The 15411-nt window shown below is 38.9% G+C and overlaps 1 protein-coding gene across 5 annotated transcripts in view; it reads left to right on the plus strand.

Moving 5' to 3' along the window:
- Positions 1-15411, plus strand: part of LOC143363221 (uncharacterized) — a 327991-nt gene that overhangs the window by 140493 nt on the left and 172087 nt on the right. For all 5 annotated transcript variants that reach the window (XM_076803819.1, XM_076803820.1, XM_076803822.1 and 2 more), the window contains one exon: positions 10356-10466. In XM_076803819.1, coding sequence (XP_076659934.1) covers positions 10356-10466 — 111 coding nt within the window. The remainder of the gene's footprint in view (positions 1-10355; positions 10467-15411) is intronic.

Here is a 15411-nt window from a genome sequence, read left to right on the forward strand (position 1 = left end):
AGCGGTAAGATTGTATCGTGTGGGAACATTCAATCATTAGATTAGGATATTGGATAATAATTAAGGGTTCATAGATTGTACGATTTACCAAACAACACGAATATATTCTGATTTGATTGTGTGTTACAAGTGTTGGTGTCGCGATTGGATTGAATATAAGTATATAATAAATGTATTGTTACCTAAGAGCAATTGTTGAATGCCAAATAGAAGTATTACTGAAATAACGGAATTTATAAGGTTATGTAGCGGCGTGAAGTGAGCGTGAAGAGAGAAAGAGAAAGAATGTGTCAGTACGCGTGAAGTGAGCATGAAGAAAGAGAGCGAGGATGAACAAATGAGCGTGAAGAAAGAGAGCGAGTATGAACAAATGAGCGCGAAGGAAGAGAGAGAGGGAATGAGTGGGTACGTGTGAAGGAGCGAAAGAAAAGATAGAACGTAGAGACGCGTGCGTGTGGTTTTCACCAGAAGCAAACGAACCAGCGTGTGAGACGGTTGCAAACCGCGTGTAAAAAAGTAATAAAAGTGAATAAAAGAAGCCTAACAGTTACCTTAATTCGAAGGGGACTTTAAACCGATCTCACTAGAACTGACTCTTACGAACGCGACTCGACGCGACGTGACTCTGCACGTCACTGCACAGTTGCTGACCAAAGAGGATGAAAATGAACGGGTTTATATACCCTAAAAATGAGAGGGGGTGTCTGTTTTAAACTAACTGTTTATACTCGTATTTGTGTCAGTTGCGTCCAGCCGGAGCATAATCATCCCTTCTATAAACAAGGGGTCGGTTTAGACGTTTCTCGTTCTCAGGAAGGGGGATAAGAAAAATTCTAATCGAAATAAACGCGGAGAAAAACTTCTCCATACGTAACACTATTAGCAACTGTTTATGCTATGTATGTATCCCTAAAGAGAAAAAAAGACATTTATGTCGATTTAAAAAATTCACAATTTTCAAACTTGATGCGCTTCGGGTTCCCATGATCCAATCGACCCCAAATTTTTTCCAGATCATTTTGTCAACATGTGTCACAATTCTGGGTGGTGAGACTTAAAAAATTTTTTGGTTAAGAAGTAAGGTCCATCCCAGTACACATTGTATCATTTTAAGCATTATTTGCATTAAAAATCATTTAGAGAGTTGTATACGAAGGCAGCAATTGATTGTTGTTGATGCCTTCTTCTCAGTATGTACCAAAGGATACTGAGCACCTTGGGTTGGTAATACATGCGTGTCGGTTGACTATGTACACTCTATTATACAATACAATGTTACAACGATTCGCGATTTTAGTCGTCGACATATAGCGTTTGTAATTGGATGTGGATGCATCGGAAGGACTTTAACCGAAGGACTTTTAACGCCTGTCGCATGTGCTGTCCATCTGTCGGTGTCGAAATTGTCGGAGTGCGGTGGTTCTAAAGTAATACACACGGTCCGTTCGCAGCCGATCAGCATGTACCATTTTCCTGTTCTGCCTTCGGTGTTGCCGTCGAAACAAGAGTATTTCAATAACGTAGTTTTTTACCTCACGTATCTCTACCTTTTTTATTCGGCGTACAATTCTCTCTTGAACGGCAAGGTTTGAGAGAAAATAGTCTGAAAAATCAAAACTGACCGATAAAAAGTCGGCGTTAGGATAGAGGTTAGGACCCGAAACAACATTAGCGGAAGAGAGAAGAAGCACAATCAAGGGAGAGAGTTTAAAACACAAAAAAAACTGAATGTACCCCACAATTCTTAAATTCTCGCAACAGCTCCCATTCGCGACCCCAAACAACTGCAGCTTCGTTAGAAGCCGGTAAACTCGAAAAGTTAAACACTACGTTCGCCATTTTCATAGCAATTAGAAAATATTAGGGGGACCCATAAGTAATCGATTATTTTGAAACCTAAAACAAACTTTGTAGTAAATTCAAGTTTTATTTCTTAATTTATTATATAATCTCCATCATTATCAAGGACAGTTTACCTTCTTTCCTGCAAATTTTCAATCCCCCTCTTATAGAAATCCAGGGTTCGTGAAGCAAAACATGACTCAAGGTGCCTCCTTACATCTTCTACAGAAGTGAATGTTTTATTTCTTAAATAATGCTCCAGAGATCTGAAAAGATGATAGTGAGAGGGAGCAATATCCGGTGAATACGGGGGGTGCGATAAAACTTCCCACTGCAATTCTTTGATTCTTTCCTGAGTGAGTTTCGCTGTATGGGGCCGGGCATTGTCAATTTGCAGTATTACACCTTCTCTGTGGACTAAAGATGCCCCCTTTTTCAATAGTTCTGATTACAGCCGGTGTAATTGCTGACAATACAACACAGCAGTAACTGTATCTCCAGGTTTCAACAATTCAAAGTGAATTATACCACGACAGTCCCACCAAATGCACTGTGGTGTCGCGTCGATCCCAGAATTGGGGAGAATCGGCTCGCGACAGGGTAAGGGTTAACGGCGAATGAGTGTAATTTCAAACTCCGGAGAACTAGTCTTTATTTCTAAATGCAAGACTCGGCTTGCCTTCGGTAACTTCTAAACAGCTCGGTGTTTGAAGGAATTCGGTTGTCGCTAGTTCTAGACAGCTCGGTGTACTAGACAGTTTGGTGTATCAGACAGTTCTGTTGTTGTTACAATATTTTGGAATAAGGTAGGCTCGGATGTGGGTGTGGTCTTAGGAAGTTGTCTATGATTGGTTGAAGGATGTGTTTGGAAGGTGTTGGAAGTGGTGGAAAATTAGGAAGAGTGGGAGTGGAACATACATTTGGTTACAGGCGGCTACGGCTATAAAACTATAAATTTCGGTACGCTAACGGTTCGCAGGTCAACATGTGATCGTCAGCTGAGGTTGTTCGGATTTTTGACTACGCCAAATTACGGTAGGTTTTTTATGGCGGTCATGGTCATTATGCCGCGGGTGGTTAATCTAACTGACCTTCACGGTTGTACCGACGTCCCTTTGCAGAGGGTTTTTACGACGGAACATGCACAGTAACACCTTTCTAAGTGATACGCTAGGCTTAGGGGTTGATGTTGCAGTTTGATTTGCAGAAAGACATTGCTTGGAACGCTTTATGTTATCATAAAGAATCAATTTTTCAATTCCGGTAACGATTCAGCTAAGAAATGGATCTCTACGAAACCTGGATAGCAATGAAGTGCAAATTGATCAATGAATATTCTTGTTAGTCTCAGATAATTGATGTAGGTGCCTTTGTATAGTTGACCATTTGGACTCAAGGCTTCTCGATAATTCTTGTATACTTGATTTTGGATCAGCTTCCACTAGAGATTTTAGAGTGTCATTATCAGATTTAACTAGTCGTCCAGTTCGTGGCCTGTCAGAGAGATCATAATCACCAGCAGCAAACCTTCTGAACCAACAAAAATGAAAATGAAAAAGTATGCAATGACGAATATGATCCTCGAAAGGTACGGACGCCGCCATTTTATTACAGGGTTGTAAAAAAAATTATACTTTTTAGAATATTTTAAACACAGGCTGCTTTACCGAAAACTGTAAAAGAATACGTGTTTCCTCTTCAACGATCGGTACATAATTAAAGGCAAAACAAATTCTTTGCAAATAATTGATTACTTATGGGTACCCTTAATACTTCGAAATCGAATAGTCACTATACATATACTATACATATACTCCGATCATGCGAGTTTCCACTCTCGCGTCGGCCATGCGAACAACGCGCGTGCGAGACAAAACTCGCTCTCTTTCCACTTATCTCTCGAAGTGATCGGACGCGTTAGCTCAGTAAATACCGTCGTGCTCTTTTATAATTCGGGTCCTTCTCGGATTGGCAATAAACCGTGTTCACGGGTTCTCGTAGAACCGAAACCAAGTGTTTATCTTTCGTAATCCAACCACGTGGTTCCTTAACCTATAACCATAACGTAGAGTAGGCTACGTGCCTCGCTATCCCTCCCGAGGCTTCAGATATTCGCCGCGGGTGTTATATCTCGATCAACGCTACACACAGCATTTTTGTGCTGCCATCTAATGGCTACGCTCTACGGTCGGCGCGCGACGGGTACCGCATGCCAACATGGTGGCGCCCTTACCTATCAAAAACGCTTAAAATCATTCAACTTTAAACACGCATAACTTTTGAACCAGAGAATTCCCTGCATTAAAACTTCGATTTCTAGCATTTTGTCGTTATGATCTACAGGATTATGCAGGGAGCTCGTCTATAAGAGCGAGAAAATTTAAGGGGTGGCTCTCTATGACAATATAAGACGAAAATAAAGAATAAAAAATTGCAATTTCGGCTTTATTTTTTAGTTAATAAGCATTCAAAATCAGCCTAAAATGCGGCCACCCGGCCAACAGAGGAATACGTTGCGTACATCATAGAGGTGCTCGACAGTCACGTATCAAGTGGCAGATACATCCTTACCTTACGTCAGAGTTGGGCAGTATCCGATGAAAAATTTATTTGAACGGCTTTCGGATACAAATTCTCTGTTCTTTTGTTTCTATTCGAAGTCGGATGAATCGGGAGAAGTTACTTGTATCTTTATTCGTCGAGCGTCTGGTTTCGAGATTTGTATTCGACGTGCCTCCGGATGATTTTCTGGCTATCTTCAGGATTTATTCGGATGGTCGGATACAACGCCCCCATTTATTCGACGGATTTATTTGTAGATACTCGGCGTCGCCGACCATCCGAACGATTTTAGGCGTCGAATAAAAATTAATTTCAGAATGTATTCGAAGGCAGATGTCGCGGCGAAATTTATTCGTAACTTTTATTCGATATCCGAAGCTCGATTTGGCCAGACGATTTATTTGAGAATTTATTCGGGACGAGTATTTGGCAGAGATGAAAATGAAATGTATCTTTTATTCGAAATTGTCTTCGAAGTTCGGATGGCCGACTTTTTTATCCGACGTTGCCAAGCCATAATACGTAAATACGTACCACGGTACAGTGACTACCATTAATAATCGAACACTTTTTATCGTTTGAACTTTAAACGCTTGTTTACATAAATAAATTTTTATTATTTAAACAATTGTTTAAACAAATAAATTTTTGTTATTGAAACAAATGTTTACACCAGTACATTTTTACTAGTTAAACGCTAGCTTACACAAATAAGTTTTTATTATTTAAACAATTGTTTAAACAAATAAATTTTTATTATTGAAACAAACGTTTACACCAGTACATTTTTACTAGTTAAACGCTAGTTTACACAAATAAATTTTTATTATTTAAACAATTGTTTAAACAAATAAATTTTTATTGAAACAAATGTTTGCACCAGTACATTTTTACTAGTTAAACGCTAGTTTACACAAATAAATTTTTATTATTAAAACAAATGTATGAACCAGTACATTTGTATTATTGAAACAAATGTTTAAACCAGTACATTTTTATTACTTAAAATATTGTTTAAACAAACACATTTTTATTACTTAAACAATTTACGTCACGTTTTGCAGTGAGTAAAACTCTTCATAAGAAAAGGAAATGTCATTGGGTTTCACCATTGGTACTCTGCTGGATGTTAAGTTATTAAGACAATTTTATAAAGAACTCTTTAGATTATGTATTATGTACAGGTACACGTACATAGGCATTGCATGCAATGGCATTTTTCTGTCTACGGTTCTGAATTACCGACTCTGTAGAACATGCTCTGGTACGGCAGCGGACTCTATCGAAATGGAACGGTCAGCTAGTGAAATAAAATTCGTTGATGAACTTCGAAGGAAACGTTTCAATACTGGCACCGTCTAACTTATCGGATTTGTGACGTGTTTAGACTTGTTTTCATCAGCAAACTATTTGCAATCGATTAATAATGTTCCCATGGCAGAATTATGAATTGTAACAAACATTTTATTGTTATTAATAAGTGATGGTGAAACGCTTACATTGTTGTCTCCAGGCGGCACATGACGCGACGCTCCATATGGTCGTGATTCAGTATCAGAGGCAACATTGTAACCAGTAGCGTATTGGCGTTTACCAACTAAATCTAATATTATTTCTTATTAACGTTACCATAATGATATCATTACCTACCGATTGAAAATGTTTTCCTGAAAAAATAAGCCCAAACACGGTACAAATCGAATAATAATATCATCGGGTTGTGCTGCCTTTTTCTTGCGCCTTCGGCCACGCGGCCGTGTTTGCATGCTGTCCTTTTCTATCTACGTTCGCCGCAGTCGAAGCGGCTACAAATATATGCATATATATTTGCAATCACAGACGACGATATACATATGTATATGTGGTGCAACGACAGACGTCGATCCCTGCCGAATGATTCCGAGAGTAGAAGAACGAAACATGTGTTACTTTCTATTTGGCTGAAGGTGTGCGTTGTTTTCAACAAATGCAATCTTTTCATAGAAGGGAACTTTTTAAAAATTTGCAAAAAATGAGGATATAGCCCCAAGTGTCCTCTTTACAGACCTGTTTTTTAAAAAGATGAATATTTTAAAATTAACGAAATTAAAATTATCTGAAGCGAATGCTGCATCGCGATACACAGCCTTGGACGGCCGGACACACTGTGCTGGGTCGAGAAATTTCGTGACATTTTACAATAAATGTTGAACCGTAAGAGATATCAGGATGAAATTTGCAGTAAACTTCATTAAAAAATTATGCCTATCCACTGATAATTGTCGTCATAAATATATATTTTCAGTAATAATTTTTTAATTCATTGCTTCAATGGTTAACTTGTTATTTATTTAGTACTGTTCCAGATAATTTAAATCATCGATGTCTTTGATTCTAAATTTCTGCATTTTTTACAGAGTCGGTAATTCAGAACCGTAGGCAGAAAAATGCATTCATTACATGCAATGCCTATGTACATGTATCTATCATAATGTAAAGAGTTCTTTATAAAATTGTCTTAATACCTTAATATCCAGCAGAGTACCGATGGTGAAACCCAATGACATTTCCTTTTATTATAAAGACTTTTACTCATTGCAAAAGGTGACGTAAATTGTTTAAGTAATAAAAATGTGTTTGTTTAAACAATATTTTAAGTAATAAAAATGTACTGGTTTAAACATTTGTTTCAATAATAGAAATGTACTGGTTCATACATTTGTTTTAATAATAAAAATTTATTTGTGTAAACTAGCGTTTAACTAGTAAAAATTTACTGGTGCAAACATTTGTTTCAATAATAAAAATTTATTTGTTTAAACAATTGCTTAAATAATAAAAATTTATTTGTTTAAACAACCTTGTAAGTAATAAAAATGTATTGGTTTTGTGGCGGCCCGCGCAAAGAGCACGCCGACCACCGACAAACATACATTGTATACGCGGCGGCGACCGTCCTCGGAAAGCCGCAGAGAAACACGTGAAGATCGGCTCCGGGGACGGTCGCCATCTGTTAAACAATCGACTGACGCGAGGGAGAATTGGTCGGTCGAAGGCATGCGATCGACACTCGCTCGCGAACGTCGGTACAGGACGGTCGACGGTCCACCGACGAATAAAGAAGTACGCCAACGTAACACCAGTCTCCGTCATTACACCCGACACCCACAGGTTTAAACATTTGTTTCAATAATAAATATTTATTTGTTTAAACAATTGTTTAAATAATAAAAATGTATTTGTTTAAACAACCGTTTAAGTAATAAAAATGTATTTGTTTAAACAATTGTTTAAATAATAAAAATGTATTTGTTTAAACAATTGTTTAAATAATAAAAATGTATTTGTTTAAACAATTGTATAAATAATAAAAATGTATTGGTTTAAACATTTGTTTCAATAATAAAAATTTATTTGTTTAAACAATTGTTTAAGTAATAAAAATGTATCGGTTGAAAGATCTGATTAAATAATAAAAATTCATTTATTAAACAGTCATTTAAATAATAAACATTTACCTATGTAAACATCTGTTTAAATAATACAAATCTATTTGCTTAAACAATCGTTTAAATAATGAACATGTATGTGTTTAAACATTCGTTTAAATAATACAAATTCATTGGTTTAAACAATCGTTTAATTAATAAATAGTGTTTGAATATTAATGGGAGTCACTATACCATAGTACGCACTTGAATATTACAACGTAAGTATTATGACTTGGCAACGTCGCTCGGTCTTTTATCCGAACTTCGAATACAATTTCGAATAAAAGATACATTTGATTTTCATTTATTCCTCATGCTCGTCTCGAATAAAAAATCGAATAAATCATCTTCCCTACATCGACCATCCGAATAAATCTCAAGGCCACGCAAAAATCGTACGTCGAAAATCAAAGATACATTCTGAGTTGCGAGTATCTGCCGAAATTGACCGTCGAATACATGGGGGCGCTGCTAAAAACTATCGAATAAAAATCAAAGATACTTTGCAACTCATCAGCTGTATCTTCGAATAAATTCTCTCAAATAAAAAATCTCGCCGCTAGAGGCTTCGAATACGCATAGCCGTTGCTTCGCGATTCGGATGACCCACGGACGACAAATGAAAATCGTGAAAAGTATCCGACGGATAAACTGTGGTGAATGTGTATCCGAGAGAAACGAGTTCGAATAAAAGATAGATTTCATTTATTTGTATTCGAAATTTTAAAATAAATTTTTGCCCAACTCTGCCTTACGTGCATCAAACGCGAATTAGTGTTGCGCGATCCCTGTACGCATATTGCATGTATTGATTTTTGTGAATACTTGCACTTGTGAGGATTCTATTCAACATTTATGAACCTAATGGATATATGGATACAATTTTATAGTGATCACGAATAAATTACTTCTGTGAGCCTGATTTTAGAGTGAAAGAACATTCACCCCTTCTACTCGATAATTTCATAGGTCGGATAATAGAAATGCCCTATTGAATTTTAACGAGTAGGCAGGTTCAATGTCTTCCGACGGTTAATTTGTGAAACCTTAAAGCATTTTCACCTCGCTGGGACCCCAAATGAGACCCAAGGTAAAGATGTATCTGACACTTGATACGCGCTTGTCGCGCGCCTCTTGACCTACGCAACGTACACCTGCGTTGGTCGGGTTGCCGCATTTTGTCTGATTTTTAATTATTAATATCTAAAAAATGATGCCGAAATCGCAATTTTTATTCTTTATTTTCGTCTTATATTGTCATGAAGAACCATCCCTTAAATTTTTTCCCACCTGTAGTCAAACACCCTGTATAGAAAAAAGTTTAAAACTTTTGGGTGGCCGAGGTGAAGTTAAGCCGTGACGAAAATGACGAGCCTAAAGAATGAAATAATACAAAGTGAGAGGGGTTGGAAAAAGAAATAAAGCAAAATATAAAGAGGCTGGAATAATATTTGGAGAAAACGGAATTGTTATTAAACGTAAAGACGTAGTTCTAGACCAGATATGGGGAACTGGTGAAAGAAAATTTTGATGTGATTTTAGATTGAGAGTGTTTTTCTTCGATATGTTAGTATTAGTACGATTGTTATACGGGGTAGAATTATGAAGCTTGAAGGAGAGAACGAAAGTAGAAAGGATTCAACTAATGTTTACAAAGTGCACTCTTGGTTTGGGCTTATGTACTCCAAGATATCTGGTACTGGAAGAAACAATAAGTACAAATTTTAAAGTAACGTAAAGGAGTAAGAAGTAACGAAGGGAGGAAGATAGACAAGGAATGTTTCAAGGAAAAGGAATCAGGGAATTGCAAGGTGAAAGCAGAAAAGGAAGGGAGGAATTTTTAATCAAGAGCAGCATACAAGAATAGATCAGTCTAAGTTTAACCGAGAGTATAAGTGTATGAGAGTAGCAGAATTATCGAAATATTCAAGTAAGGAAGGGAAAGGGGTCAGTGGAAAGCTCTTAACCCAAGGAAGATACAGAAAATTGCATCAAGTAGTGGTTGGAAGATGAAGTGAAAGGATGCGACTTTTGCAGGGACAGGTTTGGAAGTCTGGAACACTTAACAAGAGACTACAGGGAATTGGAAGAAAGAATCAGGATGGAGTATATAGTGAGTGGGAGGCAAGGTAGAACTATCGACGTGTAGCTTGAGAAGTTGAGAAGAAGAAGAAAAAATAGAGCATAATTCAGGACACCAAAGGAAATCTAATCAAACTTAAACAGAATATGTAAGAGAACAGGAAAGGTTGCAATAAGTAGGGTGATACTAGAGTAGGGTAGAGTAGAAATGAATGAAAGAGGGAGATAGGGAGAGGAAGAAAAGGAATGAATTAACGGAATGTATGGATAAGATTGTTTTGTAAATATAGGATATTGTAAACCAAAATCCAATTCTTTGCTATAATACTCAATAAAACAATATATATTATATACAATACTTATGCAAACAATGGTGGAAAAAGTAAGTTTTTTTTACAGAGGTGCAGAGATGGCTTGGAAAGGAAGGGACAATCGCAACGGTATTCCAACGTGGGTTGCTGCAAATTCTGTGTCGTGTCAAGGCAATGAGACCAGATTTCAGTTATGCAAGTAAGACGTCACAATTTATAAAGATTTCTTTCGGTCGAATAGATAAGATGGACTACCTTTGATTGTATTCACTGCTTACGTTGAAAATTATACTTTTAAAATCTATGCTGATCATATTATATTGTAACCGACTCCGACTGTAGGTAAAATGACGCGTGTTCGGTTTTTACGAAGTATTTTATTAAGTCGACAGAGTAGGTAAGGCGAGTGTACAAAATCTAACCCACTGTCTCGGGTGATCGCTATTTATATTTTTCTTCGGAAAAGGCGTCACCTTTTCCGAAGGTACATGGGTGGATCCTACTCTTTTTAGGCCGTCGGAGTGGTAGTTTTGTTTTTATCCTTTCCGCCTGTTCAGCGGGGGAAAGGAAATCCCTGTCGCTCAGTTAGGCGACTATAAACATTTTGGGACTTTCCTTGACCGCGCTGGCCGCGTGGCCAGGCGGTCCCGTAGCGGTGCACGGCTGGCGATGCTTCTTTTGTTGCGCACGTAAAACCAATAAAGAAGTAAAGTCATTTTTGACTTTGCAGATGCCAAGGACGGTTTATGGCCTAATCCTTGACGTCTGCAAGCGGACCGTCCTAATGGTTATTACGGTCACCAACCGTGTGCCGCTACAATATACAGGGTGGCCCACATAACTCTGAACAGCTCAATATCTCGAAAACTATGCCATCGATTTTAAAGTTCTTAGCCTTAAATTGCATGGAACTGAAGGGCCTTTCTGACTACATAAACGTGAAGTGGCCTCCCTTCCCCTTTAACGGGGGAGGGGAGGTACCTTTGTAATTTTAAATGGAACCCCCTATAAAATGTTACATATTTAGATTCTACCGGAAAAAACAAGTCAATTTTGTCTGAAACATTTTTTTGTCAGATACTTCCATGATGAGATATAACATTTTGAAGTTTCGAGTTGTAGGTACTTGAACCGCTCGGAAATAGCGTTATGGAATTATACGCGCTTGAGTCCTTTGCTTATTCATGAAGAAACACAAACAATAATATTTACAATTCTTGAGTTTGACTCACTTATCTATGAAAACGTTTTTAGTTTAGAGCTGTTATTCAAGCAGTAACATTGTGATTATGGCTACTTTTGACACAGAAGTGAATATGTTATTAACGTTAGGTGAATGCCAAAAAAATTATCGGCGTGCGGCAGTGATGTTTTTTTAACGTTATGGGATCAAAAAATGTCATGCAACATTTCATAATTTAGAAAAGCGGCTTCGCGAGCACGGTGAATTGTGTAAAAAAACTCGCAATAAACCTAAAGCTGTCACTAATGAAAATAATAGTGCCAGTATTCTTGCTGCAATTACATTAAATCCTCATATTAGTCAACGTACACTTGCACAAACATCACATATTAGTCGTTCATCAATTCAACGAATTTTGAAACTGCAAAAGTATCATCCATATCACATGGTTTTATCACAAGAGCTTTCGATAGCAGATTACGATCACCGCGTAAGATTTAGTGAGTGGCTGCAGGGTGTTGTGGAAAATGACTTTTTGTGCAAAATACTTTTTTCCGATGAGGCCACTTTTATAAATTCGGGGCATGTAAATAGACATAATCTGCATTATTGGGCCGTGGAAAACCCAAATTGGATGCGATGTGTTCCCTTTCAACATCGATGGTCTTTAAATGTTTGGTGTGGCCTAATAGGAGATTTTGTGATTGGACCTTATTTTTTTCAAGAAACTGTAACATCTGCAAGTTATTGTGATTTCTTAAAAAATCATTTGCCTGCGCTTTTGGAAGATGTGCCACTGCACGTTAGAAGAGAAATGTGGTTCCAACAAGACGGCGCTCCTCCACATTTTGCAATCATCACCAGGCAATTTTTGAACGAAAAATTTGGGAACAAATGGATAGGTCGTGGGGGACCTCGTCAATGGCCTCCTCGATCCCCCGATCTAACACCATTAGATTTTTTCTTATGGGGATATGTAAAGGACAAAGTTATGTTTGAACCACCGACGACAAAAGAGGATATGAAACAAAGAATACGTGACGCTTGCGCTTCAGTGACTCCTGAAATGTTAAAAAATGTTAGAACAACTTTGATGTTTCGAGTAAATAAATGTTCACAAGCCCGTGGTGGACATTTTGAACATTTAATTTAAAGTACATTTTATTTCTTCACGAATAAGCAAAGGACTCGAGCGCGTATAATTCCATAACGCTATTTCCGAGCGCTTCAAGTACCTACAACTCGAAACTTCAAACTGTTATATCTCATCATGCAAGTATCTGACAAAAAAATGTTTCAGACAAAATTGTATGTAACATTTTATAGGGGGTTCCATTTAAAATTATAAAGGTACCTCCCCTCCCCCGTTAAAAGGGAAGGGAGGCCACTTCACGTTTATGTAGTCAGAAAGGCCCTTCAGTTCCATGCAATTTAAGACTAAGAACTTTAAAATCGATGGCATAGTTTTCGAGATATTGAGCTGTTCAGAGTTATGTGGGCCACCCTGTATATACAGGGTGTCCCGTAACTGGTGGTAACAACCGAGCAGGGGGTGATTCTACGTGAAAAACTGAGTCGAAAATATAGAATAAAAGGGCCTAGCCGATTAAGATGGTCAAAACTGCCCTTAGAGGTTTTTCAATGATTAATGAACCATTCGAAAGCTGACCCAGAAAAACCCCTCTGAGCAAAATTTCAACCCCCTATCTTGACCGTGAGGGTAGTTACAGGGTAAATTAGATTTCGCGCTTTTCCGCGCATTTCCCACACTCTGATTCTACCTAAAATTCTGAAAAAAATGTGGCATATTTTGGATTCTAAGACAGATTTTTGAGAATTTTTTCAGATTTTTTTCTTGCAAACTGTGGTCGTAAAAAATGAAAAACCTCAAAAAAATCGGAAGAATGTACATTTCTCAAAAATATGAAATCATGCTATTTTGCTGTTTAGTGCCCCGAGAAAGTACCATAACAGGCAGTGTCGTCAATTTTTTTTAGATTTTTTTGTTGTGGGAAGTCCTTGTCAAAAACAAGAAAAACCGAATTTTTTCACCGTTTCTGCTATTAGTAGGAAAGTTACACTTGTTGGTTGGAAAAAATGAATTGTATTTTGTGCGATATATACCAGAATGTTCGTCACGGTTACAACTGTTACGTCCCGCGGCTCGCGTTTGTCTTTCTTCCCTCCCTCCTTTTGGGATCGCGAGATTTACCGCGGATCAAGACGCTAATTACCCGACTTCGGTCCACGCGGCGCGTACGTCCGTCGTATGACTCGGGATTCGCGATATAATGGCAAGTCCGGCACTTACCAGCGCTGCCCTGTCGTCTCGCTGCTGCCGTTGACGGGGAGTTAGTTTATGGCCTTGGTTACACCGCTGGCGTTCACCTTCGCGTACAGCTTCTTCCTCGGGTCGCGGACAGGTATTCGGGCGATGTTGTGGATGACTGGTGAAAGGGTGATTGGCACCAGATCGTAACGTGGGCCAGTAGGGATGACCTGTGTGCGTGTACGCACAGGGACCCTGACTTCCTTTCGTGACTGTGGCTGCTGCTGCTGGGCAGGAGCTGGAGCTGGACCGGCGACGACTCGTATTCTCGCGGAACACGCGGTTTCGCGGATTATACGCGGAGCGGAATAGATGCCGACGTACGGACTGAAGCGATAGTTGGACACGTCGGATTCGTACTCGCGAGCTAACTAAGCTAACTGAGCTAACTAAGAGCATGAAGAGCTTTTAGAACAACCACGAATTTACGATGCACTGTCTATTCATTCGGGAATCTTCCGTTATCGTGCCGAGACTGTCTGGTGGGCTCAGACACACACTAAGGGAAAGATTCAGTCTTATTTCGCGAGAAATTCCGTTCTTGCGCCGAGACAGCCTGGTGGGCTCAGACACGCAATCAGGGAACTTATTGATGATATTTTAATTATTATGTCACGATGCTCTTCACTTCGCGTAGAACCGGAATGGGAATAATAAACACTGAGTTTAATAATAATACTTGTTTAATACGTGAAAAGGATAATACAAAGATATAAGTAAACTAAAGATATAATTAATACGTGTGATACTGGTTAATGATATAAGCGGTAAAATACAATATGGAAGTAGTAGAAACTATAAGACGCTTGATATAGTAACGCTTTGGAACGAAATTGCAAGATGTGAGCGCGACTGAAGGGCGATCAAGCGCGAGCTTGCGTTTTTCTAGGGGCTACACGGACCTTCTTCGCTCGGGGTCCGTGTGGGGCGAGTGTGACGCAACCGGGTATCAAGGTGGGGTTCGCTAGTACCTGATGACGTACTGTCGAGCGTCTTGGCGCGCTCGCGGATGGAAATGGTGGGGAAGTAATAACTTATAATTAACTTATTTTTCTACCTTAACCTATGATGCGTCGCGGGTGACGTCATCAACAACACGTCGGTCGTCCGACGTGACACCTCCCCCCTTGGGGAAAATAATGTTTCGGTAGAAAAATTATTTCTCTTCGTCCGATTCAAACCTTAGAGATCTACGTACGGATTTGGTCGGTCGACTTAATCTAGGGAACTTCGCAATGTCTTCATCGATTGTAGGGCTATGTATGACAATGGTAGGAACTTCGCCGCGAATATTGTCTGTCGGCACTTCACTGGGGATACATTCTTGTCTTTGCACTTTAGCAGGGGATTGTTCACGCACCATTTCACTGTCTTTTGCCTTTAAGTAAAGGCAAAAATGCGTCAGCGCGCTCCATGAAGCGGCGAGAAGCTGGATACTCCATCCGTAGGCAGCGTGTAGAGCGATTCCATTGAGCACGACGTTGATGCACAGCTTAACGATGCGGGCGGCCATATAAATTCCAATTAGTCCTGCAATTACAGATCCGAACTGGGTGAATCGCTCCCAGATTTTCTGTCCTGTGGATTCCGCAATCTTTTCCAGGGTCGCTTGGTCCATGAGGCCGACTAGGG

Source organism: Halictus rubicundus, unplaced genomic scaffold (assembly GCF_050948215.1).
Source record: "Halictus rubicundus isolate RS-2024b unplaced genomic scaffold, iyHalRubi1_principal scaffold0028, whole genome shotgun sequence".
In the NCBI taxonomy this organism is placed as follows: Eukaryota; Metazoa; Arthropoda; class Insecta; order Hymenoptera; family Halictidae; genus Halictus; species Halictus rubicundus.